This window comes from Egretta garzetta, unplaced genomic scaffold, assembly GCF_000687185.1.
Source record: "Egretta garzetta isolate BGI_Z169 unplaced genomic scaffold, ASM68718v1 scaffold59, whole genome shotgun sequence".
NCBI classification, from domain to species: domain Eukaryota; kingdom Metazoa; phylum Chordata; class Aves; order Pelecaniformes; family Ardeidae; genus Egretta; species Egretta garzetta.
In genome coordinates this window covers 5,340,838-5,367,912 of record NW_009267230.1, presented here as the reverse complement: position 1 = coordinate 5,367,912, position 27,075 = coordinate 5,340,838, and the positions used below count along the sequence as shown (strand labels likewise).

Below are 27,075 nucleotides of genomic sequence, written 5' to 3'. Positions count from 1 at the left end.
GGCCGGCGCTCGAAGAGAAATAAACGTGCGCTCCCGTTCCTGTGTGCGGAGAGGGGGCAATTAAGGGGGGCGGGAAAAGTACACAAACGCTAAATTTCACATAAATGACTGATACGAAAGCATCTGTAGTAGCAGAGGGGAGGAGAGGGTTGGGATGCTGTGAAGCAGGGGTGGGGTTTTGTTTTGCTTTTAGTTGGAGCATCCTCGCTGGGCACCCTGCTGTCTGCTGGTGAATCTCGGGCTGCTACTGTGTCTGTGGTAAATGGGTATAAAGACATCCGGGATTAACTGGAATGAGCCTTCTGCCTGGTCAGAGAAGCTGACTTCTCAGCTGGTGAGACTTAAAGCCTGATGATCATGGTATGGTGACACTTACGTTGGGGTAGTGCCTGTGCTCTGAGCAGTGAGGTAAATGCAGGTGTTGCCAATACAGCTGGACTTCTCCGTAGCAGAGCTTCTACCCCTCTAATAAGATGAGGCTGGTTACTTGAGCCCTTTTTAGGGAAGCATGCTAATCCACTGGCAAAGTAGGATTAACTTTTTTCTTTTTTTTTTTTTTTTTTGGGGGGGGGGGGGGGGGCAGGAGGAGGAATTGTTTTAACCTTCCCTTAATTAAAGTAGCTTGCCTTAAAATGCTACATTTTTGCCTTAGAAGTCTTCTGTAACTTCCATAAATAAAATCTGAGAGCATGCCCATTGTATGCTAAGGGATGTGTGTAAGTATGCTTAGGGACAGGAACACCTGTGTAGATAGGCAAAATAGAGATGTGGATTCAATTAGAGAAAAGTAATCATGAAGCTATGTATTCTAGCTGGCTGTGAAGACTTACCAGGCACTGGTAGATTGAAAATATGTCTTTGTGTCTGGTAGTGACCTGTTGAGCAGTTATAACGCTAGCAGGTCTTCAGATCAGCTTCCGTTAGAACCTCCCAGGAGGTGGGTGAGGCAGTAGGTGACTAACTGGAGAGGCAAATCGGAATCCAAAGAAAATCTCTTCAGCTGAGAAGGGGATTGTCTGAGGGAGTTATGCACCATGTCAGTTCAAAGAATCACTGCAGTTCCATCCAACAGAATGGTTCTTGAGGCATAATCAGGTTTCCAAAATTCTCTGAATGGCCTGAGGATGTGGTCAAGTCTAAAGCAGAAATTTCTATTAATAGTAACTCACTAGAGTCTGCATTTGGAGGAGAACCAAGTGGTAGAAATAGTAAGGAGGATGAGAGTGCTAAATGAATGTCAGGTGAACCATCAGAACAGAAGTTTAACTAGCAAACCTCTTGACTTGGAGTATACAAAGGCTCAGGGTAAAGTGGAGTGAATTCGAGGTGCTCCAAGTCTTAAATGAAGGGATGGTTCTGCTGAGGGGAATCTAACAGATCTTGTGTGCCTGTCACTACAGACAGGGGACTGGGAGGATGATGAGCATGACTCTGATAGTCCTGTGACTTAGGATGCTTCTCATCTCTTGTGCTCTTACAACAAACAAAGGTGTTGTCTGAGCACCACAGCTTGTGCCCAGCACAATCAGTTGGAAGGATGGGCCAAATGACAACAGTTTCATTTTGTGAAGGTAGAGATGATACTCCATTCTAACATGTACCTTCTCCTAAGCACCTCTATACATCTGCAGTATGCAGCCCACTTTCTCACTGAGAAGAGTATTGCTTGTCAAAGTGCCTGCATCACTCTGTTATTGGACACTGCAGACCAGTAGCCACTATGTATATTCTTATGGCTTAAGGCCTTTACTTCACAAGCAGATATGGAAAGAAGCACTCTAAATAGGCAATTATAATATATGTGAAGGGTGGCAAAAAGAGCTCCTAGGTTTCTGTCTCTGTGGGAAAGCAAATAAATGTACTTAGTGTCAAGGAAGGGGGAATCAAGGGCTAGTGTCTGGACAGGATGTTTAGAATAAAAACCATAGCTTGAGATACGAGGTAAATGGAAGTGCATTATATACTGTAGTCATTGAGTATTGTTGCCAAACATACAGATTTTTCTCTCCTATTGATGCTCTTCTCTCCTGGTGAACTTTATACTTCTAGGATATTTGTGTGACCTGCTGGGTTAACCTGGTTCTTGGGAATGTTTGTGGACTTTATCCAGCAAGACTAGCAATATGTGAGCACTACAGAAGCATGAATTTGCTTGGACAATGAAGCAATAAATTCCACATCCAGAGAAAGCCAGCTTGTTCTGGAAACAGTAAGGATGGTGCAGATCCTGCTTGCTGGCTAGATTCTGTCAAATGAAATGATGAAGAGAGAGCATGAAGGTAACTTGTAATATGCAAGGATTTTGGAGAAAAACCTAGATCTTTCATGCAGACTAAGGGATTATTAGTAGAATCAAGACTCTACCTTCGGGGGAGGGGAAGAGGAATGCTAAGAGGTCTTGGTGAGCCTTCTGCTGTTAACATAATCAAGCATAAGCCATTACTGTTCTACCTCAGCATGGACTCCACAGAAATACAACTGGGGGTTGTGTTACAAGGATCAAATAGAGTAAGGTGTCTAAGTGCCATGTCTGACAAAACAAAGTGACTTTAGAACCTGGTTTTGAGGCTGCTGTATCTGGGTTCAAGGGTCTCAGGGTTAAAAAGAAGCTGGATGAAGCATAGTGGAAGGCCTAGTCAATAAACAAGAGGTACCAGTTTCAGCAGGGTTAGCTTGCTTCTACAATGTGGGCAGCTGAGTGCTGAACAAAGAATCTTCTCCTGCCTAATTCTTGTCAGCCCTGGTTGGTGGGGGCATAGGCCATTCCAGTTTCCCCTCTCCTGAAAAGGATGTTGCCTTGCCTATGCTATGGAGTGCTTGAGGATAAAGTGTTTCAGCTGAAATGCCTGGCAGACCTTTATTCCCAACTATCTGTGGGTTGCTTTTTTTTTTTTTAAAGCTTCTTAGAAAGCTTCGTAGCTAGTGCATGTAACTTTTAATCTCAAAGCTCAGATATTACAGGGCCAGTTAAGGATAGGCTATTGGCCTTGAAGCTGAATTTCCTGCTGCTCTGTCAGTTCATGTTGCATCCTCAAGCAAGAAGATGAGAGGTGAAATACTTAATGCAGATAATCTCTTGAACAGAACAAGTAGGTCTCAGAGACAGGATGATAGACCTTTACCTTGGCAGTCAGGAGGCTTCATGATGGTCAGCTAGGAACTAGCTCCTCCAGCAAAGTGTACCCAACTCTTAATGCTGTTGTGTCTCACAACAGCAAGTGTCCTCCTCTGAGAATTCTCATACACCTGCCCTATGGCTAAAATGCCTATAGATGAGACTTGCTTCCTAGGAAGGGACAAGACAAGTTGGGAACACTAATGACATAGTGTTAATATTGCAAGATGTGTTTCTACCTTACAGACATCTTCTTCTGTGCTCTCCCAGAACAGGGTTATTTGTGCTTTAAGGGAGGGCACAAAGGTCACTAGTCTTCTAGTAGCTTGAATAGCAGACCTATCTGCAAACAGCTGCTAGCCTGGCTGATTGAAGGTAGACTCTAGAGCAGGATGGTAGGCTGTTGCTTGTCCTTGCATGCTTCTGATGGATGGGAGCATCCCAATGATACCATATTAAGACCATCAGAGAGATGGAAAACTAGAGAGAACCTGGTCAGGGTTACTTTATCGTCTGGACTTAGGAGCAATAATGTAAACTTCCTCTAATGTACATAACTAATGTCTAACTACAGTTACCAATAGGAAAACTTAGTGCAGAATAGTCTGTGAATGTTGACTAGCTGTTAAATAAGCTATTAACTGGGGGAGCTGCAGTGGCTCTCTGGTTAATCCTGGTTTATCGTTTTTTTACCTCTGGTATAGATCTTTCTGTTCCACCTTTTTAGATCTGTCTTTAGTTATTCATTGCCTTTCTTGCTGCATATACAAGGGCAAGCTGGGACCCTTGGTAATGACTAATCCTGAAGGCAAGTGTAGCCCTTGTATTAAGCAGTATGCTTCATAACACTTAACCAAGGACTGAAACTGCTGTAGGTCATCAAGCTGGGTAAGCAAACTGCAGTACTTCTCACTGTGGCCATAACTATGTGGGTTTAGGTTTGTTGAACACAAGAATAACACACAGCAAAATCCTGTTGCTCATACAGATACGTTTGTGAACAGGTAGAAAACACAGTTCAGCACAGGCTATGCAGAACATACGCAATCTCTCTCAGTACAGCTTGCACACACCCAGACTGTAAAGAGGGATAACTCTGCCAGCACTGGACAGTTAACAGCATGCAGCTGAAATAACCTATGATAACAGCTTCAATATGTGTCAAGTCCCTGCTCTGAGGAAGGGGGTGTAAAGCATAGCTATTGGCAGGAGTCCTTTGCTGTACTAACTAGCAAGAAGATCAGAAACAGTCCTTCCAGGCAGGAGGGAGTTAGGCATACAGTTGGAAATGCAGTGTTTGAGCCACTGTCTAGTTCAAGCTAGTTTGCATCTGAGTAAACATGAGCTGCCTTGATTAACAACTGTTTTGCTTCCAGGTTGTTTGGTATATCCAGTGAGTCTCAACAAGTAGTACTGACAGAAGACTGAGTGGTATGCACTGCAGGTACATGGCCTAAGACTCCTTATCTGTGAGTAGGCAGGTGATGCTTTCCTGAGCAGTAGCTAGAACAGACAACTGAACTCTAGCTCAGAAGCCACTGATTTGTGAGGCTTCAGCACTGGAAACTGGAGAGAGTGGTGTAGAGGAGTGCAAAGCATGCTGTTTTTCTGGAAGACTGATATGAAGAAACTTCTTGTGGATAATCTAATAATAAGCCTGTGTTACCAACTGAATAGCTCTCTATCAAGAAAGAGCATACTGGGATATCTATCAATCTCTTTCTAAAAGAAGAATCTGGAGTTCAGATGCTGGTACTAAGAGTGGAGTGGTCTCCTAATATAGGAAACGAACTAGTAGGTTGGAATGCTAAATGCTGAACAGAGGTTGGAAAGGCTGTTACCAAGACTTGATGTGATATGCTGCATTATTCCTGGAACAAATCATAATTTGGGATGGACTAACTAGGTGTCTGGACACTACCTTTGGACACTGAAGCTTCTGGCTGAGGAATAACTCTACCAAACAGACTATGACAGTGCTAGTCCCCTTCAGCTTGAGATGAAGCCTTCAGGGAACCAGATAGCACTAGCTCATGAAAAGCATTTCACATTCTTCCTTTAAAGTAAGTAGAGGGCAATAGTTGCTAACTTATATCTTTCCAAGTTGTTAGTCAGGTACATCTTGTTTAAACTGGTCATGAATTCTCCTGAGCCCTCTGTTCTAAATACAGCAACAGCTGTATTTATTCCCATGACGAGTAGATGAAAAATCAAAATTGGGCTACTGTGGTAGCTGGGTTGAGAAGTAACTAATTATCTCATTAGAAATTGTGTGCTCAAAAGCGTGATATAATGGCAAAAAGTACTGGTGCAATTGCACTGCTTGAACTGAACAGGTTGTTCAGTTCAGCTGCTAACTTAGTGATGTTCACTTGGCTGTGACTCCAGTGATTCAAGTGTGCAGAAAATGCTTTTGGGAACTTAGTTTGAATTTCTATGTTCTTGCTAAAACCCAAACAGCTCAGAGGAGACTGATGCACTGATACGATGAGAACAGACTGTTCTGTTCAACTGATGATACAGCAGTTGGCAAACTGACTGAAATGGTAAGATGTCTGGGTCATGTCACAGGCATGATCCTGCACCAGCAATGCTGCATGCCAACATCTGTAGCTGACATGACTGATTAGAGTACTAAGATCTTTATCTACTTTGCAGTTGGTACTAGGGGAAGGGAGCAGCATGAAGGAGGTATTCCCTGATGTGTCCATTACCATACTTCTATGCCACTAAGTAGATGAATGCCACCCTTCTCTGTTTCTCATTACTGGTTGTGTATGATCAAGACAGCTGGACTATGTGCTGTATCCTGCAATACGTAAGTACAGTTGTAGCTTATTCCAAAAGGGTATTCCTGTTGGCAGAGAAAGCCCTTGGCATAAGGCTGCCTTAATACCTCAGCAAAGTATTGATCCATCTCTTGGATGAGAGCATGGAATGTCAAACAAGGCATAAAGCAAGTTGGATGAAAGAAGCTCTCTAAAGTAAAACCCTGTTCATCTGGACATATTCTGGCCAACAGGCCAAGTGTCTGCATTAACTCAGGCCATGATACCAAGCAAATGATCTCTTAACCACAAATCATGTTTCTCAGTATCTATGGCCTAAACAGAACAGTTAAACAGGCTTTTTGAATTTAGGCTGAGAACACTTGTCTAGGTTTCCCTGCTATCAAGGAATCACAGGAGAAACTGAGTGGTGGGGACATCACTAATTTAGACCTTACTGATTAAGGGAATGACAGACAGCCTCACTTACCAGGCAAGGTATGTTCAACATCCTTTTCAGCTGTCTCTTACAAGACTAACCACAGGGGCTTGGGTTAGACTCAGCAGTATAGGAGCCTGTATTTGGTCATCTTTCTGGCAAATGATGCTGCTCTTGATTCCAGACATGGCATAAACTGGAGGGGAACAATTCCCAAGCTGCCTGTGAACTCTTCCACCACTTGTCTTCAAGCAGGTACTTGTTATGTCTAAGTGTGAACAATACGTGTCAGGTATAACTGACCTGTAGGTAAGGCTAGTATCTTTCACGTATATTAGTCACTATGCTAGTTCCCAACAGATGAATTTGATTGTTTTAATAGAGGAAGCAAACTAATGGTAGTGCTTGCCTCAGAACGAGCAGCTGGAATTTTCCATCTAAATCATAGTAATCTTGTCACGTTACAGAAGGTTTATTCAACTTGAACTGTTAGACACAGTCAGATGCTAGAGCAATGGGTGTTCTAGTAATGAAACAAAACACTTAAGATGATATTTTATTTGACTCATGAGCATGAATGACCCTGTTCAAAAGGCAAAAGTCTGAATAGCACATTCTGATTTATTAATGCATGCCTAGTGCTTCTCAAGGCTACTTGGGGCACTACCCTTGCAGCAGGAACTAGGCAGAAAATGGGATAGTCAGTTATGCACACAGGGATTTGTTAGATCCAAATGTCAGTCAGTCATACAGGGGCTCACACAAATGCACTATTATACTTCTAATGAGGGGTAGAATGCTGCTAGTCAAGATAGTCCATTACTAGTAAATGTATCTGGCTTTACAGCTTTGACTCTTGCTAGTCATGTATTGTTGTTTAGTCTATTTCCTCAGTCTGGAAAACTGAAGTCTTGAATTCACTCAGGTGGACTGCTTGTTTACCAGCCTTCTGAAAACAGCTCTTCTGTCAAGAACTTGATGGCTAGCGATATTTCTAAGGATACGTTGTGTGGGTCCTTATACAACCTCCTAATCAGAAGGACTTGACTAACTCTTCAAGAAGGTCAGGGGGAGGGAAGAATCTGCCTTTTGGAAGCATGTTCAGCATTTGAACTATTGGTGTTCTTCCGGTTGCTGCTTCATCCTAACAGGCTATATTGCACTTGGCAGTAAAAGCTTCTCTTGTCCTCTCCTGGCCTCTCTGATTCTAATTTGAGGTTAATATTTACATGCAATAACTCTTTAAGCTGAATCATGTACTTGCAGTATCAAGGGACAAAGAAGGACCACAGGCTGTGAAAAGGACAAAGTATTAGACTGCTGAGTAGATGTCTAGTTTATCTGCCTTGCCTCTGACTTTCAGTGCCCCTAACCTCTTCTCAGCCAACTTGAGAACAAATTGAGGCAATTACCTTTGTCTGCTGAGGCTTTTCTGTTGGGTGAGGGTTATTGTCCAGTCTTTAAATCCCGTGACAGACTACAGCCATTATGAAGATTCTCAATCCCCTGTGCACAGGACAAAAAATAAAATCATTAAGGGTAGCTGCCATGTTGCCACCCCTTGCTCAAATAAAGGATAATTGTGAAAGTATCCCTTAAGGGAAACTAAATGTTGCTCAACAAAATTGTTTGGTACGTGTTTTGAGTCTTGGTAAGAAACAGGTATTTCAAGGATGGCATGTCATTACCAACAGCTCTCCTCATATGGAGTTCAGGTAAGATTCCAAGACCATGGTATGCCTGAAGTCTTAAGACTGACTTTCCTAGGGTAGATGTGTGGAAATTAAATGTAATGCTTGAACGGGGAGTTACCTGACTTGAGACAGTAGGTAAGAGCTCATAGTTCAAGGCCTATGTATTGAGGGCCTGAAATGGCCCTTCCCTAAGGAGTGATCAGTGCTTGCTCTTAACAAGATAGTCCCTATAGGAAAGGAAGAAGATATTATTAGCGGTCTCTTAACATGCCCTTTCTGGACCAAATTAAAAAGTGGGTGAGCAAAATGTGGTGTATATCTACTGATACAGCCAAGACTTTGGGCACTTCTCCCAGGGCAGAGACATCCATACATCGGCAGTCTAAGGCTTTTGAAATGGTACATTTAGAATAGTAGTTAAAATAGGCCACACAATTGCATAGCAAGTAATTAAGCTGTGGTGATAGCAATGGACTTACCTACATGGAGAAGATTCAATAGGCATCACTTAACAGTCTGCTGACATAGTTGCTGTGGGAATGATCCTGTTTCTACTCAATGCAAGTATAAATGAAGACATGGCTGTCCTCTCATAAAAGCACATGCATCTCTAACCCTGCCATACTGCTGCTTGGCTCTTTTCAGATGAACTTGGAATTCAAGTCTAATAGAACAGTTCTAGTCTCTTGTTCCCTTACTCATGCAGTCTGAGTAAAGAAATATTAAGGGATTGAGTGCTGCAAAAGGAAGCCTCTGAGCAAGAGCTGCAAACAGAAATTTTTTAACTTCATTTTAGTTACTTGCATGTAGAACACACCATTCCATTAAAATAAGGTAAATTTAAGTGCAGCAAAGACCTTGCACAGCTTTAACTTGGGTCTAAAGAATAGAATCAAAGTTTAGTTGTGGCTGAGACTCTCTTTCCTCAAGCAGACTGGATTACTGCTGGCTGAAGCTATATAATGTTGCTCTCCACTACAATGAAATTTTAAGGTAAATCCTGGCGCAATTTTGGGCTAGTCCTGTGGCTTAACTAAGATGTCAAGAAGTTGTTACTTAAAATATGAATGCGTATTAAGGAAGCCTTTGTCTATCCTTGCATTCTTAGTTTTGCTATTTCTCTTGCTCCAGAGATACGATTCTCAAGGATACTGAGTCCTCAGAAGGCATGATAAATAAATGCCATGTACTGTGAACTCTCACCAGGTGATGACAGCAGTGCCAGACCTCAGCTTGGAGAGTACGTCCTGTAGACTGGCCAGAAAGCCCTCTCTAACCTTCTCAAATTGCATTGCTAACATTGAGAATTAGCTTCTCCACAGTAAGATGGGGGGTATTTGCAAGGGTTCAGTGAGACCTGTGCGTATCCCTGTCTATCTTCCTCCACCATGGGCCCTATGCTGTCTGGCTTTATGCAAATAAGTGGTCTGGCTTCCACAGGATGGAGGCAGATAATAATAATAATGGAGGGATGGCTAGAGTTTAAAGATGTCAGCTACCCATCTGGATTTGTACCACTTTACCGTTGCCGAAGTGAGGTCTTGCTTGTTCATATTCACTCCTTCCTAGGTTATTTGCTTGTTACTGCTTCTTAACTTTAATTCAGAGTGAGATACTTACTGTGACAGTATAACACCAGAGCTGGGTGTAGCTCTTCCAGTTAAACTGGGGAAGCAGGATCACTGACAGGCAGGACTCAGCACCTTAAGGTTTCTATTTCTTCTTTCCAGCATGGGGCTGGGCAGAATGTCCTAAAGCTATGACTCAACTCCTGGAGAGCATGTCTTAGCTCTGTTCTTCTCCAGGCATTTTCCTGCTGTTCCCTAAACAGTAACCTTCCAGATGGGGGTGGGTGGTTAACTAATGGTTCAACCTTAACTCTATCTTTCCTTCCTCTCTATTTCTGAGGGACTGGAGAAATCTGGGGAGCGGTTCATTATGCTGAAGCCTAAATACTATCTCGACCCAAAAGTACCATCAGGCAAGCTAGTCTAGTTTTAGAGTAGAATTCAGTTGGCTTCATTTTATCTGCTTAATATGTGGTTTTTCAATGGGTATGCTCCTTTTTAGCACAGGTGCATGTATCTTGCAAAATCCCTGTTAGCTCTAGTAGTTTCTGTCTTCCTCCTTTGTCAGAATGGGCACAAAATCCACTCTTCCAGTGCTAACATTTCCTAGATAACCATGGCTTGCTACATCAACACTTCCTCTAACATCTATTTCTAGTCAGAACCACTTGCAATTTTCACAGCAACACCCTTGTTCCCTTGCATCAAATGTTTCCTAGCTGTGGCCAGATAAGCAGCTTACAGAGAAGAACAGGTATAGCTGCCAGAGATATTTCTCATACGAGCACTTTTATCTCTGATTTACTAGAGCAATGCTAAATGCAACTCTCAAACCATCTAGTAAGCATCTAGATTTAACTTTGCTTACATTAACAGCTAGTTTCCTAAAGACTCCCATCCTGGTGAAATAGAGGCCTTCAGGGTGGAATTGTCTCTTAAGTCTTAAAGATCTAGGAATCTGTGTTCTTCCTAGGTTAAGAATCAGTTAAGCATTGGCATCCATTACTCTGTTAGTGGCAAGCTGGATGAGTCAGTCTTTAGCTGTTCACTTAGTAATGAATTGATGAATGTGGGGGAGGCAGGAGTGAGAGCAGAACCCTGAAAGTAATTTCCAAGTAATAGATAAAGCATTAGCTGTAACTAAGGCAAATGAGGAATAGGCTATTGAGAATTACAAGCTTCTAATGCTAGGGGTTATGCAATGCTTCAGCACTTGTATCTGGGTGGATAGTAAGGCTCAAATGGTGTGCTGGATAAAAGGGAGGGTATCCCAGCTACTTAATCATCTAAACTATCTCTTGGCTTCATTTGTCACTGTAAAATTCAAGGAACTAACTGAAGCCAATACCCCAGTCCCACTGCAATACCCCAGACAGAAGATTCATAGAACAGTTTCTGTAGCAGATGTGAATGTCTAGTTCTTTCTGCCTGGGTATAGATGATCTTCAGAACTCCATAAAGACAATGCGAGTCCCTCTGTTTGGCAAGTGTGAATCAATGCTTCAGCTATGTAGGAACAAACCTGGTGACTGCAGCTTATTTTTGTAATGGACCTTGTACCTTAGAAGCAGAAGAGTCTCATGGCATGGAGTTAAGTCATAGTAGTCCGTAGTTTCTGTGAACTTGCAGGTTTATTTTTTTAAAACTAAGGTTACTTGATTACTGTTGAGACAAGGGTGTGGGGTTTTGGTTTAGGGGGTTTTTTGTGTGTTTTCCTGGAAGAGTCTGTCTGCAGCCTAAGCAAATTAAATTCCTTTTACCTGTTGGGTGGTATAACCTCAGACTTCCACTAGTTATATAAACACTGGTAAGATCTAGTGGCTTCTCTTGGGTGTTCTGGTATCATTGTCATGGGTGTTCAGAAGAGATCCTAGCAAGTGTTCCTTGCATTCTCTCCTGCTCCAGAGATACAGCTGGCAGTGCTGAAGGACAATAGATAAAAATATCTGAGGTTCTATAAATAGCTTTAAAGGGTAAAAAGCTAAAGGTTGACAGACTAAAACAGGGTGATGCAAGTACAGACTGTGGATGTAGGTCAGTGTGATCTACTGATTAGGTATTATTGAGGTGAGGGTTCATCACCTATTGGCCATAACTTCATGCTTTCCATAGCCTGAGATGAACAGACGGTGAGTCAGACTTCCTATGTGATCACTACTAAAACTTTCAGGCATTAGTGGGCTTCAGTGTTCAGTAGAACAAAACAGGACTAACAGGTCTAATAAGAATATTTCTTCTTCAAGGAAAAATATTATGTCTGCCCACTGATTGTTATTTGGCCTTTTAAAAACTACAGCAAGCACAGCTGACGACCATCTCATCATGTCTACTGAAGCTGAAGCTACTACTATCAACAGCCAGCCTGAGCAACAACCTCTACCAAAAGCACAACCTTCAAAGAAGGAAAAAAAGAAAGGTAAGAGCACATCCTCTTGCCTCTTGAGCACCAACTCTAGTCAGTGTCCTTAATATCTTGCACTTACCTAAAACTAAGACCACTCTCACAGCATAGTTTAACTAAATCCGAGGTTTCAAGCTTACTGGAGGAGTGGGTAAGTAAGCTAGTAAAATAAATCAAACCAGAAGGCAGACTTTTAGCTTGAAAGGTTTTGTTCTAAAGCTCTCAGTTCCACTTGTTAAATGACTCATTTTCTGAGCCCAATAAGTCACCAAAAGCCCAGAGAAGTGAAAGCCTCCAGAGGAGGTGACCAGACCCAGGACAATTTAGGTAGCTGTCAGTCTGAACCTGAACTTGCTTCCTCCCAAGAGGGAGTGATGTGCTGGACATGAATACAGATTCTAGTCCAGAGAAGCTAGAAAACTAATTTCATGAGAGTTATCATAGATCAATAATAGATTTTTTTGATAGATTAGGTCACGTAAATATAATTACCTCATAGAGAAATACATACCTAGGTACACACTCAGTGTATGTTGACCATGCAGAGAAGAAAACCAAGCAGTCTTGAGAAGTAGTGGGAACAGTAGAAATGGCAAATATAGCTAAAATCCAAGTGATTACACGGGTGGGGGTACCAGGACTTGTGGAAATGATTGTGCTGATAGGAAGTTCTAGCACAGGGATGAGGAGATTCTTGCACACAGATCTGACTACACCAGAACTAGGGGCTAACATCCAAAAGGCTTACTGAGCATCCTGTATGGCCCTGGGAGGTACAACTTCTGCTTGGAGTTTTCACTTAGCACTTATATGTACTTTACTGTTGTCTAGAAGTATTTCAGCCTTTTATGTGGCAAACAATTGTTCTGAAGTCCCCAGATATTAAGCACTGGGGTCCACTCTTTGAACTGAGGCCAGATTCTGCAAGAGCACTGCAACCTTAAAGGAGTAACTGTCCTGCAGTGCACACAGTACTGGAAGGACTAGGGGTTGTTAGTCAGCTATACACAAGGGACAGTTTTAATATGTACCTATGTGATGTTGTGGTTTAACACCAGTTGGCAACTGAGTCCCACATAGCCACCCACTCACTCTCCCTAGGTGGTATGGGGGGGAGAGAACTGGAAGGGTAAAAATGAGAAAACTCACGGGTTGAGATAAAGATGGTTTAATAGGTAAAGGAAAAACTGCACACACAAGCGAAGAAAAAGAAGGAATTCACTCCCTACTTCCCATCAGCAGGTAGGTGTCCAGCCATCACCAGGAAAGCAGGGCTCCATATGTAACAGCTACTTGAGAAGACAAATGCCATCACTCTGAAGGTCCCCTCCCCTTTCCTTCAGGTCCCCCCAGTTTATATGCTGAGCATGACATCACATGGTATGGAACATCCCTTGGGTCAGTTGGAGTCAGCTGTCCTGACTGTGCCCCCCCAGCCTCCTCGCTGGTGTGGTGGGGTGCTCTTTCCAGCACAGATCAGAAACGTAGTCCCATACTAGTTACTATAAAGAAAGTTAACTCTACCTTGGCCAAAACCAACATGTATATGTCTTTTAAAATATCTCAAATCCACAACATTTCTCTCTAAAAAGAAAACAAAACAAAAAACTAAACAAACAAAAAAACTAAAACACTTCTCTCTGTCTCCAGGGCCAGAAAAGACAGATGAATCTCTCTTGGCCAGATTCAAAGGTGATGGTGTAAGATACAAAGCTAAACTGATTGGCATTGATGATGTCCCGGAGGCAAGAGGAGACAAAATGAGTCAGGATTCAATGATGAAGCTGAAGGTAAGGGTTTGAGCTGGTATACAATGAAAAGGGTAGCCTTCATAAAGCAGATAAAATGGTCACTTTGGCACAACTTCAAATACGGCTTAATGGTAACATAGTAATAACAGCACCATCCTAGATGAATGTTACATCTAAAGCTGTAACTCCTTGCTCAACGGACAGTATTTCTCTAATAGCTTGGGAATGCTCCTTTGGGTCTCTTGTAGGTGTCCAATATGGATGCTAATAGCATGAACTTCATCACAAATAATGAGCTTGGGTTTTGGATGGGGAGGGGGGAACTCTGTGCAGTTTAACACTGAACTCAAAGCACAAGTTGGCATCTTGTGGCAATAGTGACACCAAGAGATATAGGTAAGCCAAAGAATAAATGAGACCCTATAGCAACAAAGATGATTACTTCTAGAGCACAGAGTACTTGCATAGCTTCAGTCAGGTCAGGAAATCTGGTAAAGATCCTGCTACTGCAGTATTTTTGTAAACCAAGATAAGAAGTTTTTAAGCTCCAAAACATTTACAAAGGAAACACAATCTAGTTCTGAGGTATCACTTCAAACCTAGTTAGGCATAGGTTGCAAGAGAAATGCTGCTCTAACTGTACAGTAGCATAGGAATAACTAGATTAGCTCTACTAGTACAGTCACAGCCATGGACTCATGAGGAATGTAAGGAAACAAGTTAAAGCTCAGTCTAACAGAATTCTCATCAATACTTTGTTATTTATACTATTCAGGGAATGGCAGTGGCAGCCCGTTCCCAGGGTCAACACAAACAGAAGATCTGGGTGAACATCTCCCTCTCTGGTATCAAGATAATAGATGAGAAAACTGGGGTAAGTTCTCTTAATATGATTGCTAAAGCAAGTGAGGTGCTTGGAAGTAAGACCAATCTGAACCAGATTCCTTAAGAGCATTGTGCCCTTCCTTCCACGTATAAAAACTGGCTTGTGAAATCGGTTATACTGCTGAAGCCTCCTGCCAGAAAGATGGCTACATCCTACTGTGGTTAGTCAAAGGCTGCTAAATCTGAGTCTTGAACTGAAGCCTTCTAACAGTCTCAAAGATTCTAAGTTCAGAGAAGAGCAGCTATTATGTCTCCAGCAATTTAAACCAGTAGTTATTTTTTTCTTGATTCTAGGTCATAGAGCATGAGCATCCAGTAAACAAGATCTCCTTTATTGCTCGTGATGTAACAGACAATCGTGCCTTTGGCTATATTTGTGGAGGAGAAGGCCAGCACCAATTTTTTGCCATAAAAACAGCACAACAGGTATGGATCAGACACCCTTTTCCACTTGCTATGAGTAATGCTATTGTGTAAACACTTAATATGTGATAAGGGCGTAGTGTTTTGCTGGTAGCCCTATGAGGTATAGAGGAATACCACCACAGATGGATAGGCTCTTCACCTAGAGGAAGGCAGTAGGAATTGGCTGTATCACCAATGGCTTTTATAACTTGTTCAGATTCTCTGTAGTGCAGAATAAAAATATTCAAGTAGCCTTGCTTACTATGATCTACCTTGTTTAACATGTCTATGCACCATGGAAGTCATTAGTGAGATGAATGGAACCATTGTGATGGGCTTTCCTGTACAGTGGACTGTTACTGTCAGTGAGAATGCTAATTCTTGAGTCAAATAGCCAGAGCTTCACTCAGAATTAACAGGAATGATGTTAGAACTCCACTAGTCCTCATGATGCTCTGTCTTGTGCAGTGGTGAAAACAGACTTACTGAATTGCAGTACTGTTTCTGGGGCCAGTGAATGGCAGGTCTGGTCCTCCTACAGTTATTTCTGGGAGGAATTCTGATCCTTCTGTAATAGGATTTCTTCAGGGGGGAAACCTGTACACAGGGTTTGTCTCTTCCAAATATCTGTGTATAAGCAATATTGGAAACAAGTTGCTTGGAATTACTGCTGAGTATTATGCAGCTTCCTAAATGACCTGAACTTAAGTTAGATATCTATCATTATTAGCTTGTCATTATAATGTTCTTTATGATAGCCATTATAATGATGTGATGAGCCAAGACTTCAAAGCTAGTAATTTCTTCATACACATCCCTGCCTGCCCTCCTGAAGAACCTGTTGGCAGCTTCAGACCCGCTGGGGTGGGAATCAGAGGCTCCTTGCTGAAGCACGTTGCGACTTTAGTAACTGCTGTAACACCCTCTCCTAAGCATGTTTTATTAGTTTATCGGAGTCCTGTGTTGTATTGGCTTCACTGGAATTATAGATTAAGTACAAAAGCCTTCTGTGTATGCTTTGGAGTGGAGTCTGTTCTCTCAGAGCTTTTCACTGTGGGGTGCTGCTTGCCAGTCTATAAGCTTAGCCAAGCTGTAGACAGCTCTTGACTTGTTGTTAGTTGTTTTTAACAGACTTGTCTAACTGAGTAGTAAAGAATTCTGCAGCTCTAGACTGCTGCAGCCATACTACTTGTGAAAGCTGATAACTCTTGAAATGGCTGTTACTGCAGTTGCACGTGTAAATCCCTTGATCAGTAGAGGATGATGCTCAGATGTAAGCAGTGAGAACTGTTCAACGCATTCTCTGCTTGAACCAAAGGCAGTGGCTGAACGGGGGGGACTTGTCCTACTCTAGGCACTGACATAACCGCTATATGCCTCAATCAAGAGTTCCAAATTAGTATAGCTGAACATGCCACCATCTCAGCAACCACTCAAAACATTCTCATTAATGCATGTGCAGGGAATGTAGTGCCTTTCTAATCCACACTAAATTTTTATCCTGATACAGATATCACTTAAAGGTTTACACATTTGAGGTGATGATGATCTACCTTATGCTTGCCTTGCTGGTTTACTATTTGCATCCTGTTTAAAATAAAAGTAGTATTAGCCAAAAAGCTTTCTCTGGGTTCAGTGTTGGAGTTAGTAGAAAACAGACAGGTGCAAAATGCTTTCACCTCATGAGACTACTGGAGAGCTTGGATAAGCTTTGCACTTTGGAGGGAATATGATTAGGAGTTGTTATGCACTTGTATCTTGAGCTACAAGCTTTTTAGCAAAAACGTAGCAGGCTTAGCACAAATACAGCCACTTTCCCTGTGGAGTCAATGGCAGTTATAAGCTGGTTGTTCTCCATTACCCTTGGATTCTGCACAAGCTCTCTTGTGTGGAGACCAGACAATCCTTTAAGCTCTTGCATTTCCTGTTATCTCAACATTACTGTTGCACCATTTAGGAAAGTTTGGCTTGCTGCTCCCTGGACTTCTACTGAAGCAAGCTGTGAGGTAATACATGCCTAAAATATACATGCTTTTTCAGGCTGAGCCTCTAGTCGTTGATCTTAAGGACCTCTTCCAACTAATATACAATATGAAGAAGAAGGAAGAAGACAAGAAACAGGTGAGTAAAAGTCTACGCAGACTAATGCAGTTTCTATAAATAAAGCTTGCTTCAGCTTTGGCTTGGCTTTTGGGCTCCTCTCATACTTGACACTGAGGTCTGTCTAAATCCAGGATCACTTGAAGCTATTGGTTCATAGTTGTACCAACAGTTTGATTACATCCTAGATCTGGTAAGCTCTCTGAAGTGAGAGGCTTTGGATAATCACATTAATGTCTAGGTACTAAAAGCCTTCCTTTCTCCTTTAGAGTGAAGAAGCAAGTATGACTGAGGTAAGTCATTCCAACTCAGCCTCACTTCATTAGGTATGCTGCCACAACAGAACTAGCTTTGACTTTCTTTACATTGCCAGCCTTATGCAGGCAATGGCAGATGGCCAATTACATTGAAATGGGAGTAAAAGGGGCCTACAGAACTAATACTGAGTAGTGATCTCCCCCAAACTTCCTCTTTCCATTGCTTACTCTTTGAAGCCTGCAAGTCCCTTGCTTAACGCAAATTTTGATATTCCAATTGTTGCTGATGCTGTTATTCATGTATTACAGAATGGTAGCGAAGCACTACCTGCTGATCAAGCTGACAAAATGAAACTGGTAGGTTAAATTTTAGAACTTTATGCTGATGATATTGAGAAGTTCATAACTGTCTGTCTCCACACTGTGTGGGAAATGCAGAATTTATATATGTGTTTACAGTAGATCTGTGTAATGCTTGATTCTTGCTCTTGCAAGAACAGATACAAATTCTTTCAATGTTTCTGGCTTCAAGGGAGTTGACCAGATGGACTTGTTTGGGGATATGTCAACACCTCCCGATATGAGCAGTCCCACAGTAAGTAGAATCTGGCTTAGCTGTCTTGGTTTTCGCTCTGTGAGCAAACTTTGTCCTAGTAATAAGATCTAGTTTTACTTTCTTAGCCCTGGTTTCTAGTTTCATTGAGACATCTATAATTGGTGTGCTAGTGTCTTAGGGCTATAATAATATCTGATTACTAACTAGAGTGGCTAATGTCATTCTTATCCAGCAGAGTTTGCTTGAGACTGCATGACTGAGATAATCCTGTATTGTTAGTCATAGATTCATAGAATGGATTTGGGTTGGAAGGGACCTTAAAGATCATCTAGTTTCAACCTCCCCATCACCGACAGGGACATGGCAGGGACATCTGGTTCCTCAAAGCCGCATCCAACATAGCTTTGAATGCTTCCACAGAGGAGGCATCTACAATTTGTCTGGACAACTTCCAGTGTCTCACCACCCTCACAGTAAAGAATTTCTTCCCAATATCTCTAATCTAAACCCACCCTCTCTCAGTTTAAAACCACTACACCTTGTCCTATCACTACATGCCCTGCTAAAAAGTCCCTCTCCAACTTTCCTGTAGGCCCCCATTAAGTACTGGAAAGCTGCTATAAGATGTCCCCAGAGCTTTCTCTTCTCTTTATGCTAAACAACCCCAGCTCTCTCAGCCTGTCCTCACAGGGGTGTGCTCCAGCTCCTGATTAACTTTGTGGCCCTCCTTTGGACCTGTTCAAGCAGGTCCATGTCCTTCTTATGCTGGAGGCCCCAGAGCTGAATATGGTACTCCAGGTGGGGTCTCACAAGAGTAGAGTAGAGGGGAAGGATCATCTCCCTTGATTTGCTGGCCACATTTCTTTTGATGCAGCCCAGGATGCAATTGGCTTTTGGGGCTGTGAGTGCACACTGCCAGCTCACATTCAGTTTTCCATCCACCAATACCATCAGGTGCTTACCCACAGTGCTTGTCTCAATCCACACATCACCCAGCCTGTATCCATGTTTGGGATTGCCCTGATCCAATTGTGGGACCTTACACTTGGCCTTGTGGAACTTCATGAGGTTTGCATGAGCCCACCTCTCTAGTCAGATATCTTAGAAATATGTACTAGCAGTGCATGCCTCTGCTGCTATAAGAGCTGCTACAGAAACTCTGCTAAAGACCTTTAAAGCTGAAGCTCATTTTATTGCCAAGTGAATCCTTTAAGTAAGTCCCTCAGAGTGGACTCCTGGCCATTCGAGATGAGCAGCCCTAGCTCAAGATGTGGCCTAACTCCACAAAAGTGTGCATAAGCCTTATCATAAATCAGTATGACCCCAAAAATCTTACTGGTTTATTCTAAGCACCGTAAGCCACCATCAGCCATGATACAATTGGTGCTGTCAATCCAGCTAGTGACTGGGTCTTACCCTTCTACTGCCTGCTTGGTGGAGAGGTGGCATGTTAACACGTTCCACTGCCAGATAGCTCTCTAACCTTACTCCAAAGCTGAGACTGCAACTTGAAGTCAAACTAAGGCAGTGTGATTTCACAATTTGTCAAAAAGGGACTAAAACTCAAACAGGGGTTCTTGACTCAAGTGAAAGTCTAGGTGTAATTAGTGCTTAATGACTCTAGGCTGTAGAATGAGCATCTGACGTTTAACTAAGGGATCTTAAAACAGGTGCTTTTAACACTGAGTTTCTGAAACTAAGTAGCTGTGATTTGACCACAGACAGCAGTGCTTGCTTTAATGACTTATAAAATTAAGCTTTAGTGCAACTTCACTGTGACAATGAATACTTATTAGTATAATGTATTGCAGCTGTTTTCCTTGAGCTTGTGTACTATGCAGCAAGCCCCACAGAAAACTAACTTTCTTTTTCTTTCTGAACAAATAGGAAGCTAAAGAGATTCTGTTAGTGGATCTAAATTCTGAAATTGAGACCAAACAGACTTTTGTAAAAGACGATCTCTTCTTGAATGGCATCACAGCCTCTCTTCCACAACCAAAGCCACAGCCACCCTTCTTGCCTGAGAGTTCTTTCTCTACCAATCTCAGCTTCTTTCCCACGCCTAATCCAGACCCTTTCAGTGATGATCCTTTCACACAGACAGACCAATCTGCACTGCCTTCATTTGATTCTCTAAAATCTGCTGATCAGAAGAAGGAAAGTCTGAGTACCTTAACACCAGTGGGTAATGGTGCTTCAAATGGTGATATTGACTACTTTGGTAAAGAGTTTGACCAGATTTCTAACAGATCTGGCAAACGAGAAGCACTAACAACCCAGTGGCCACTTGAGAGTAAGTCACCTGCAGCAAGAACTTCAAATGGGGTACCAGAGAGAGAACGGAACGGCTTTGTTAAAGCCCCGTCAAACCTGTTTGCGGAAGGTTCTTCCAAAGGAGTATCTCTGCAGAATGGAATAAAGCTGGATTCTGAAAGCACTATCCAGCTCATGTCACATGAGTCTATAACAATTAGCCCACCGCCACAAAGTACCAAGCCAGGAAGAGGAAGGAGGTCTATCAAGGTGAACAATGTTCGAGTCACTAATGGTGATATGCATGCTCTTATTTAAAAGCTTCTTCATCCCAGTTTCTCTCTTTTTTTTTTTTTTTTTTTTTTCACACTGTGTAACTGGCTAAACAGCTTCAATACACATTTACTTCTCTTCTACCTGCCATGCTTACTCTAACCTCTCTGCAGCCACAGTACAGTCTAACATTCATGAATGCTTCATAGTAGCTATGGTCACTAAATTATATATCTTTTCCTTAATGCTGCCATACTTCTGTAAAGGTCTGGTAAGTATTGCTGCCATGTATATTGGTGCTTGATATAATGCCAGAACCTGTTAGGAGAGCTCCATGCCCATCAGCCTGTAGTTTCATAATAATGAGATGCTAATACTAGCTTACAGAAACCTGTGTAGTTTCTCACTACCTGCCTACTGAGGGCAATCTCAGTGACTTGCCTGATTAGATACAGGGTGGCTGCATTTGTCTTGCACTCAAATGATGCAGAACTATGTTGCTGACCTTACCACAACTGCAGGGGTCACTGCAGACTGCGCAGGAGTGCTTAGGGGTGTGGGGGGGAGAGGGAAGCTCATTACGATAGCAAATAATTCAGTCACTTTAAGTCTTATTCTTCTGCTGTTGAATTGTGACTACTATATATCATACCTAATTAATGCCATGCATCTCAGTCAGCATGAACAAAATGGTGAAGTTTGAGACTCTTATACTCGGCCTCTAAAGGGTACATCAAAGCTCCCTGCTCTGCTCTAGCTGAAATAAATGCTTGTAGCTCTGGACTAGGAAGCCTTGATAGCGTGTGTTTTGCCACTCAATCTCACAAAGCTTTTTTTCTTTCCAGACTGCATCGAATGACTTATTTAGCTCAAACCTCTTTGTGCCGATTACGGAGAGCCTTAGCTTGACCTCAGTGGCACAAACAGGACCTGTGCCAACTAGTCCACTGGACCTCTTCAAAACCAGTTCTACCACAGCACCTCCATTGGCTGGTCTAGGTTAGTTCACAAAGTGAGGGTCGTGCTCCAGTTTAAGATATCTGCTATCACCAAAACATGAGTTCCAGTTTTCCTTTACTTCACGTGTATTGCCATGCATGATTTAATCCATGTGCTGTCTACCCTTACCAATTAAGTTTTGTGTATAGAGGCCTAAACTCTGCATCCTTAACTGGAACGGTTTTTTTTTTTTTTACTTAAACTTTGACAGAAGATTGCTGCTTCAGGTTCAAGTGAGCCAAGCACAACTTGGGATGCTAGGGTTAACACTGTTGCAGAATCTTAATAATTTACACAGAAGTAACTATATGGCAAATGCATTTGTCACTTCTGTGCTAGGACTAACTAGGTTCCTCCTTCTGCTACAGCAACCTCAATTCTGTTCTTTGAGGACTGAAATGGAGCAAAGTAAAAAATGTTAAACCCCTTCTCCCCTCCCCCCAAATTACTTAATCAAGTGTAAATTAATTGATTTTTTGCAAACAGCACATGAAAATTGTTTTGCTGGCACCCTCAGTGTAATTGATACACTCCTGCTTGAGGTCTTCAGATCACTGAAGTGCTGTGTAACAACAATCTCCCCCCAGGTGGCTTGCCAGTAACTTCATCACCATGGAGTGCACAGACACCTGCCTTCACTCAGGCTGCATCAGTCTTCCCTGGGTCTATGATGCCTGCTCAGCCTACAGGATTTACTCAGTCACTTGCCTTTGGTACTCAAGCAGTGCCAAGCTGGAGTCAGCCTGCATCTTTTGGTCCTGCAGCCTCTCAGCCCTCTGGTCTCTGGGCACAGGCAGCACAAGTTCCATCCAGTTCATGGGCACAGTCATCCAGTGCTGTAAACCCCTTCCAGAGTAGTGTGTTCCCATCTTCAACTCTACCTGCTCAGATACCATCTGTCCTGCCTTCCATGTCAACAACAACTAGTCCACCTCAGCCACCACCTAGAACTGCACCTCAGAGGGAGCTATCCAAGAAAGAGAGTGATGCTTTTATTGCTCTGGATCCGCTTGGTGATAAAGAGATGAAAGATGTCAAGGAAATGTTTAAAGACTTCCAGCTGACAAAGCCACCTGCAGTACCAGCAAGGAGAGGAGAGCAGCAAAGCCTTTCAGGTGCTTCTGGAGCTTTCAGCAATTATTTTGGTAGTAAAGTAGGCATTCCTCAAGCTAGTACAGATCATGATGACATGGAAGCTAGCAAGCTGTCTGCCAAAATGACTGGTAACATCTTTTTTTTTAAATTTTTTTTCTTCTGCCTGGATAGCTGCTCAGGGATTGTGATGGCTGATCACTAGTCTTCTCTGATAAAACTAAAAATTTTATGTAATGGTTACTGAAACAGAGAGTTGAAGTACTGTCTCCCCTAATAATGTTACAGAGTTGATCAATGTTAGTGGCCAAATACTGACACCTAGTGCCTAAACTACTTGATTAGAATGAGGTAAACTAGGTATGTACAGTATTAGAAGTCACATTTAGCTTAAGTGTCATGAGGAGATAAAATTCAGAGGTCACTCAAAGCAACTTCCATGTGTGGTTTTTCTGTATCTTATTAGATGAGTTTTGGTGCTGCTATATAGGCAGGGCTGAGTACTTGTTAAAGCTGTTAAGTGATTATAGCAGTATGTCTCTTTTCCTTAGAACCACCAAAGCCTGTTCCCCGACAAAGTGTGCTGCCAGCTGATGGCCTGTTTGAAAGTCAAGCTAAACCAGACCTTTTCAGTGCCTCATCTGTAAGTAGTGGGGAAAAAAAAAAAAACCAAAAGAACACCCAACCTTTCTTTCTCCTTAACAACAGGGGGCCTGTGCTTGAGCACTGGCTTAGTTCTGGCTTTAGAGGCCAGCGGAACAAAGTTTCTTGCATGTCTGAGGCTAATGTTTAATCTAACAGAGGGAATTTGTTGCAAGAAGGCTAACAAAATATGACTCCATTTGGCTTGAGCCCATAACTGGTTCCCCGAGCTGCAAGCCCTAGCAGGAAGTTCTTCAGTAGTGGGAGCTTCTACAAAAAAATGGTAAAATAATGTAGCTGCAGAAGTCTTCCACTTTAGTTATACTTACCCTTCAGTACCTCCTGAGGGGCAAAGTGGCTTAACCATATCTCTCTATTTGGGATATAGCACTTGAAGCCCTTGGTGGAAACTGTGGATCAGTTCCAGAATGTTGACTTAAGATATCTAGCACTTGGCTAAAACAGACCTCATCATGAATATACTGGCTCAGCTCCAAATGAGTCTTCAGTAAGCACACATGGCTTTTCTGAAAGAAACCTTGCCTCAGACTAGGATAATTGCTGACATGCCTTTAGAGACCTTTTTCTCCTGTGAAAGCAGTACAGTTAATACGTACTCAGCAGGGTCTCTACAGTAGTCTTTCCAGAAGGTGTTTGGAACAGGAGCTAGCTGAAACAGCCACACAGAGTAAATCTCATGAAAACCTGAAAATCCACTAACAGGCTGTGATCTCTCTTTCCTTAAAGGAATCTCAGAAACCACCTTCTGGTCCTTTTGGTGATCCTTTTGGTAACCCATTTGCATAGATCAGGTAAGCCTTCCACTAATAAGACAACCTACTTAATTCTCTGAAATTGATTCAGAAAACCTTTGGTAAAGAGCTGGCTAAAAGCTACACTGGCTTAACTCTAATGTTCCTCTGACGTATGGTAAACAGTCCCTAGAAGAACACTTCTGCTAGAGTACCTCTACTCATGTACTCTGTACATAGCTGCATTCTGGATAAGCTTAGCCAGCTTCACTTCCTTACAAATAAAGACTTTGTTATTCCATGGACTTAAATTTCAAGGCCACAATAGATCTGGATTTTCTTTCCTTGAGGAAAGTTAGTGAGTAAATACGTGCTGCAAAACTCAGGGGGGATGACCAAATTCCTGCAGATATCTCTTTAGGAGAGTGTTAACGCACAGTGCCCCAAACAGCTTTCTGAAGTTAGTCCCCTAAATGAATATAAGTTTGTACTCTGGGTGAACTGGAGTTAAAAACAGAGTAGGGGCCATTTTGAGTGCTTTTGTCACTAAAAACTAACGGTAACTCCAGCTTTTGTACTATTGACTAGAGAACGTGAACTGTCAAACTAGCAAATCTGTTCCTCTGACACATCTCTAAGTCTTCCCCTGAAATACTGTCTGGCTTCTAACAGACAGCAAATGTTGCTATTTATTGCTTTAGTTTTGTTCTCAGTGGCTTTAAATTAGTTGAAACAATAAAATTAACTTGTAGCCATCCTAACCCTAAGTCCTTTTCATCATACTAGGCATAACCAGAAAAGGAAAAACGGAATAACTGGACCTCTTCTCAACATGATTTTTCTACTCGTTTCACTTTGCTGTCTGCCACTCTTGCTGCCGTTCCATGATGTCTGTAATCTAAAACGTGTCCAAGTGGATTGAAACACGAACCCTCAAAGAACATGCTGTGAAGATGATAATTCAGGGCAAAGCAAATGGAAAGTTGGACTCATGCTGGAGACCCACATTCAAATTGGCGGATGTTAACTTTACTTTAGTTCTTTGCAATCTTCCCCAAAAGAGCTTAGCAACACGAAGTCATGTGTCTTGTAAACATGGTCATCACAATTCCTCTTTCTGTAGCACTTACTGTCCTAAAATATTGGAACTGAATGTACCTGGGAAAGAAGTGTTGCTTTCATGTAAGGGAATTGAATTAGTAGTTAAAACTCCACACCTTAAACAACTAGGTCAATTGCCTGTTACCACAACAGCAGCCAGTTGTAAAGTTAAGTGGATGCTACTCAGTTCTAATTGGTGACTGGACATATGACTTGGTCTCTGAGCCACAAAGATGTAAACTGTATGGTGGGGGGGAAATTCCAATACTTGCATATTTAACTAATAGTAAAATTATCATTCTGCCATAAATGTGTAATAAAGGGACTAACTCTGGCATCTGTAATAAAACTGCTAGGGTCCTGAGCACTAGGGGTCTACACTGTAGGGTCGGATAAGCTGAAACACTTACTGCAGAATGCTGAGGTAGTCACAGACACTAACTGTTGTCTTGGTGCTAATATAACTTTTTCTTTCAGGGAGGGAAATCTACTAGGATTACACTTTTAAGGTGGCTTGGCAGACAAGTGGAACAAGCAGAGAGGCCTCTTGCATATATCTTGGTGAATGTCCCTGATGTTACCCAGTTTGAGTTGTCACATGGTGTAGTGTGGCACATTTCCAGTATGTTAGAAAGCAAAAAGACAATCATGGCTTCACTCCATGCCTAGATTCCTTGTGAACAGATGGACCACCTCTGTGCCATTAACGTGAGGTAGTTCTCAATCTCTTGAAAACTGTGCCTTTTCTAAAGAACCTCTTTACTAACAGATCTCTAAATCAGTTGGTTATAACTGACTGTAACAGCTACATTCTTGGCCAGTGGTGATGGTTGATGTGCCCAGAGGTTTTTCTGTTAATGCTAAGTGTAAACTTGAAATAGTATTGTTAAATCAGATGCCTAAGCAGTTGCTGAACTGGAGAGCTAAGAAAGTCAACTTGAATACAGCCTTAGTATCCAATTCAGCCAGTCATGCAATTAATCTTGTATATAAACCTCTCTTGCACTTTCTGTAATGCAAAAAATGCTATGAATTTAAGTATTATTTGTCTCAAACTGGAAATGTAGAAATTTATGGATGTTACACTGTTACATAAAACTGTAGTATCCCAAGTAATGTTACCTAATGACATTAAAAAGAAGCAACTCTTCATACCAAACAAATGTCTGTTGATTCTGTCCTCTGTAACTCAGACTTCTGGTCTAGTTGATACTAGGAGTTCAGAGCCTGTTAAGAATTGTTTCTCATGGGTTCTTACTATAGCTGTCTGATAGCAAGGTCTTGAGTCTTTCTGTAGCTTCTGTTGCATCAGGCCTGTTCAACAAATGCTGCCCCACAGTAAAAAAAAATAACATCCCCAGCTGACAGTAAACTGTCACTAGAAACTCATCCCATTAGCTGCTCAGACTGAGTTTGCAACTACTAAAGATACTTTCTTGCTCCCTTCTGCAGGACCATGGAAGCTAGGTACTTACATTGCATTGCATTCAGAAGTTTCATTAAATCAACTTATTTATTCCAGCTTTGCAGGAGGTCTAAACTGATGCTGGGAAAACTAAGTTAATTAGAACACTTAGCTCATGTCCAGAGCAAATTTTATAACTCCTTTAATACAGGTGGGTGCTTGCTTGCTTATTTTTAATACCATTTGATTGGTATGATTAAGGGCTTGAAAACAACACATTGGAATGGAGTTATCCAGCTTGAACTATGGGCCTTATGGTGTTTCACAGAAAATCACTGGGGGGGTTTCCTGACCTTTGTTTTGGCTGCATGTCAATATGTAATTTGGTATTCAAAGATACCATTAGAACTAAAAAAAACCAATTTATTGTCTTGGTCTTGATTGAAGGAATATGGTTCTCAATATTTGAGTTAAGCATGTAAGTGACCATTTGCTGGTCAAGCTAAAATTAAGTCCTACTATGCTGGAGTTTTGAAATAGCTGTCAGGATGATCACTAAAAGCTGGTTAGCAGGATCTCTTACAAGCTGGCCAAAGATGCTTTCTGGTCTGCTATCTTA

At 42.0% G+C, this 27,075-nt stretch overlaps 1 protein-coding gene across 7 annotated transcripts; it reads left to right on the top strand.

The window, feature by feature from the left end:
• Positions 1-191: 191 nt before the first annotated feature.
• On the top strand, positions 192-26,905 carry DAB2 (DAB adaptor protein 2). Of its 7 annotated transcripts, XM_035902666.1 has the most exons (17): positions 192-2,279; positions 4,492-6,577; positions 7,204-7,385; positions 11,881-12,000; positions 13,636-13,775; positions 14,512-14,610; positions 14,916-15,047; positions 17,067-17,147; positions 17,396-17,419; positions 17,693-17,740; positions 17,916-17,978; positions 19,827-20,462; positions 21,311-21,464; positions 22,052-22,687; positions 23,108-23,199; positions 23,946-24,010; positions 24,737-26,905. In XM_035902666.1, exons 4-16 carry the CDS (start codon positions 11,907-11,909, stop codon positions 24,003-24,005), a joined length of 2,259 nt encoding a protein of 752 aa, XP_035758559.1. In that variant the 5' UTR covers positions 192-2,279; positions 4,492-6,577; positions 7,204-7,385; positions 11,881-11,906; the 3' UTR covers positions 24,006-24,010; positions 24,737-26,905. The 7 variants fall into 7 exon arrangements, with proteins under 7 accessions (XP_035758559.1, XP_035758556.1, XP_035758561.1 ...); XM_035902663.1 differs by lacking the exons at positions 4,492-6,577; positions 7,204-7,385 and having other exon boundaries at positions 192-334; positions 2,050-2,279; XM_035902668.1 differs by lacking the exon at positions 7,204-7,385 and having other exon boundaries at positions 6,507-6,577.
• Positions 26,906-27,075: the final 170 nt, after the last annotated feature.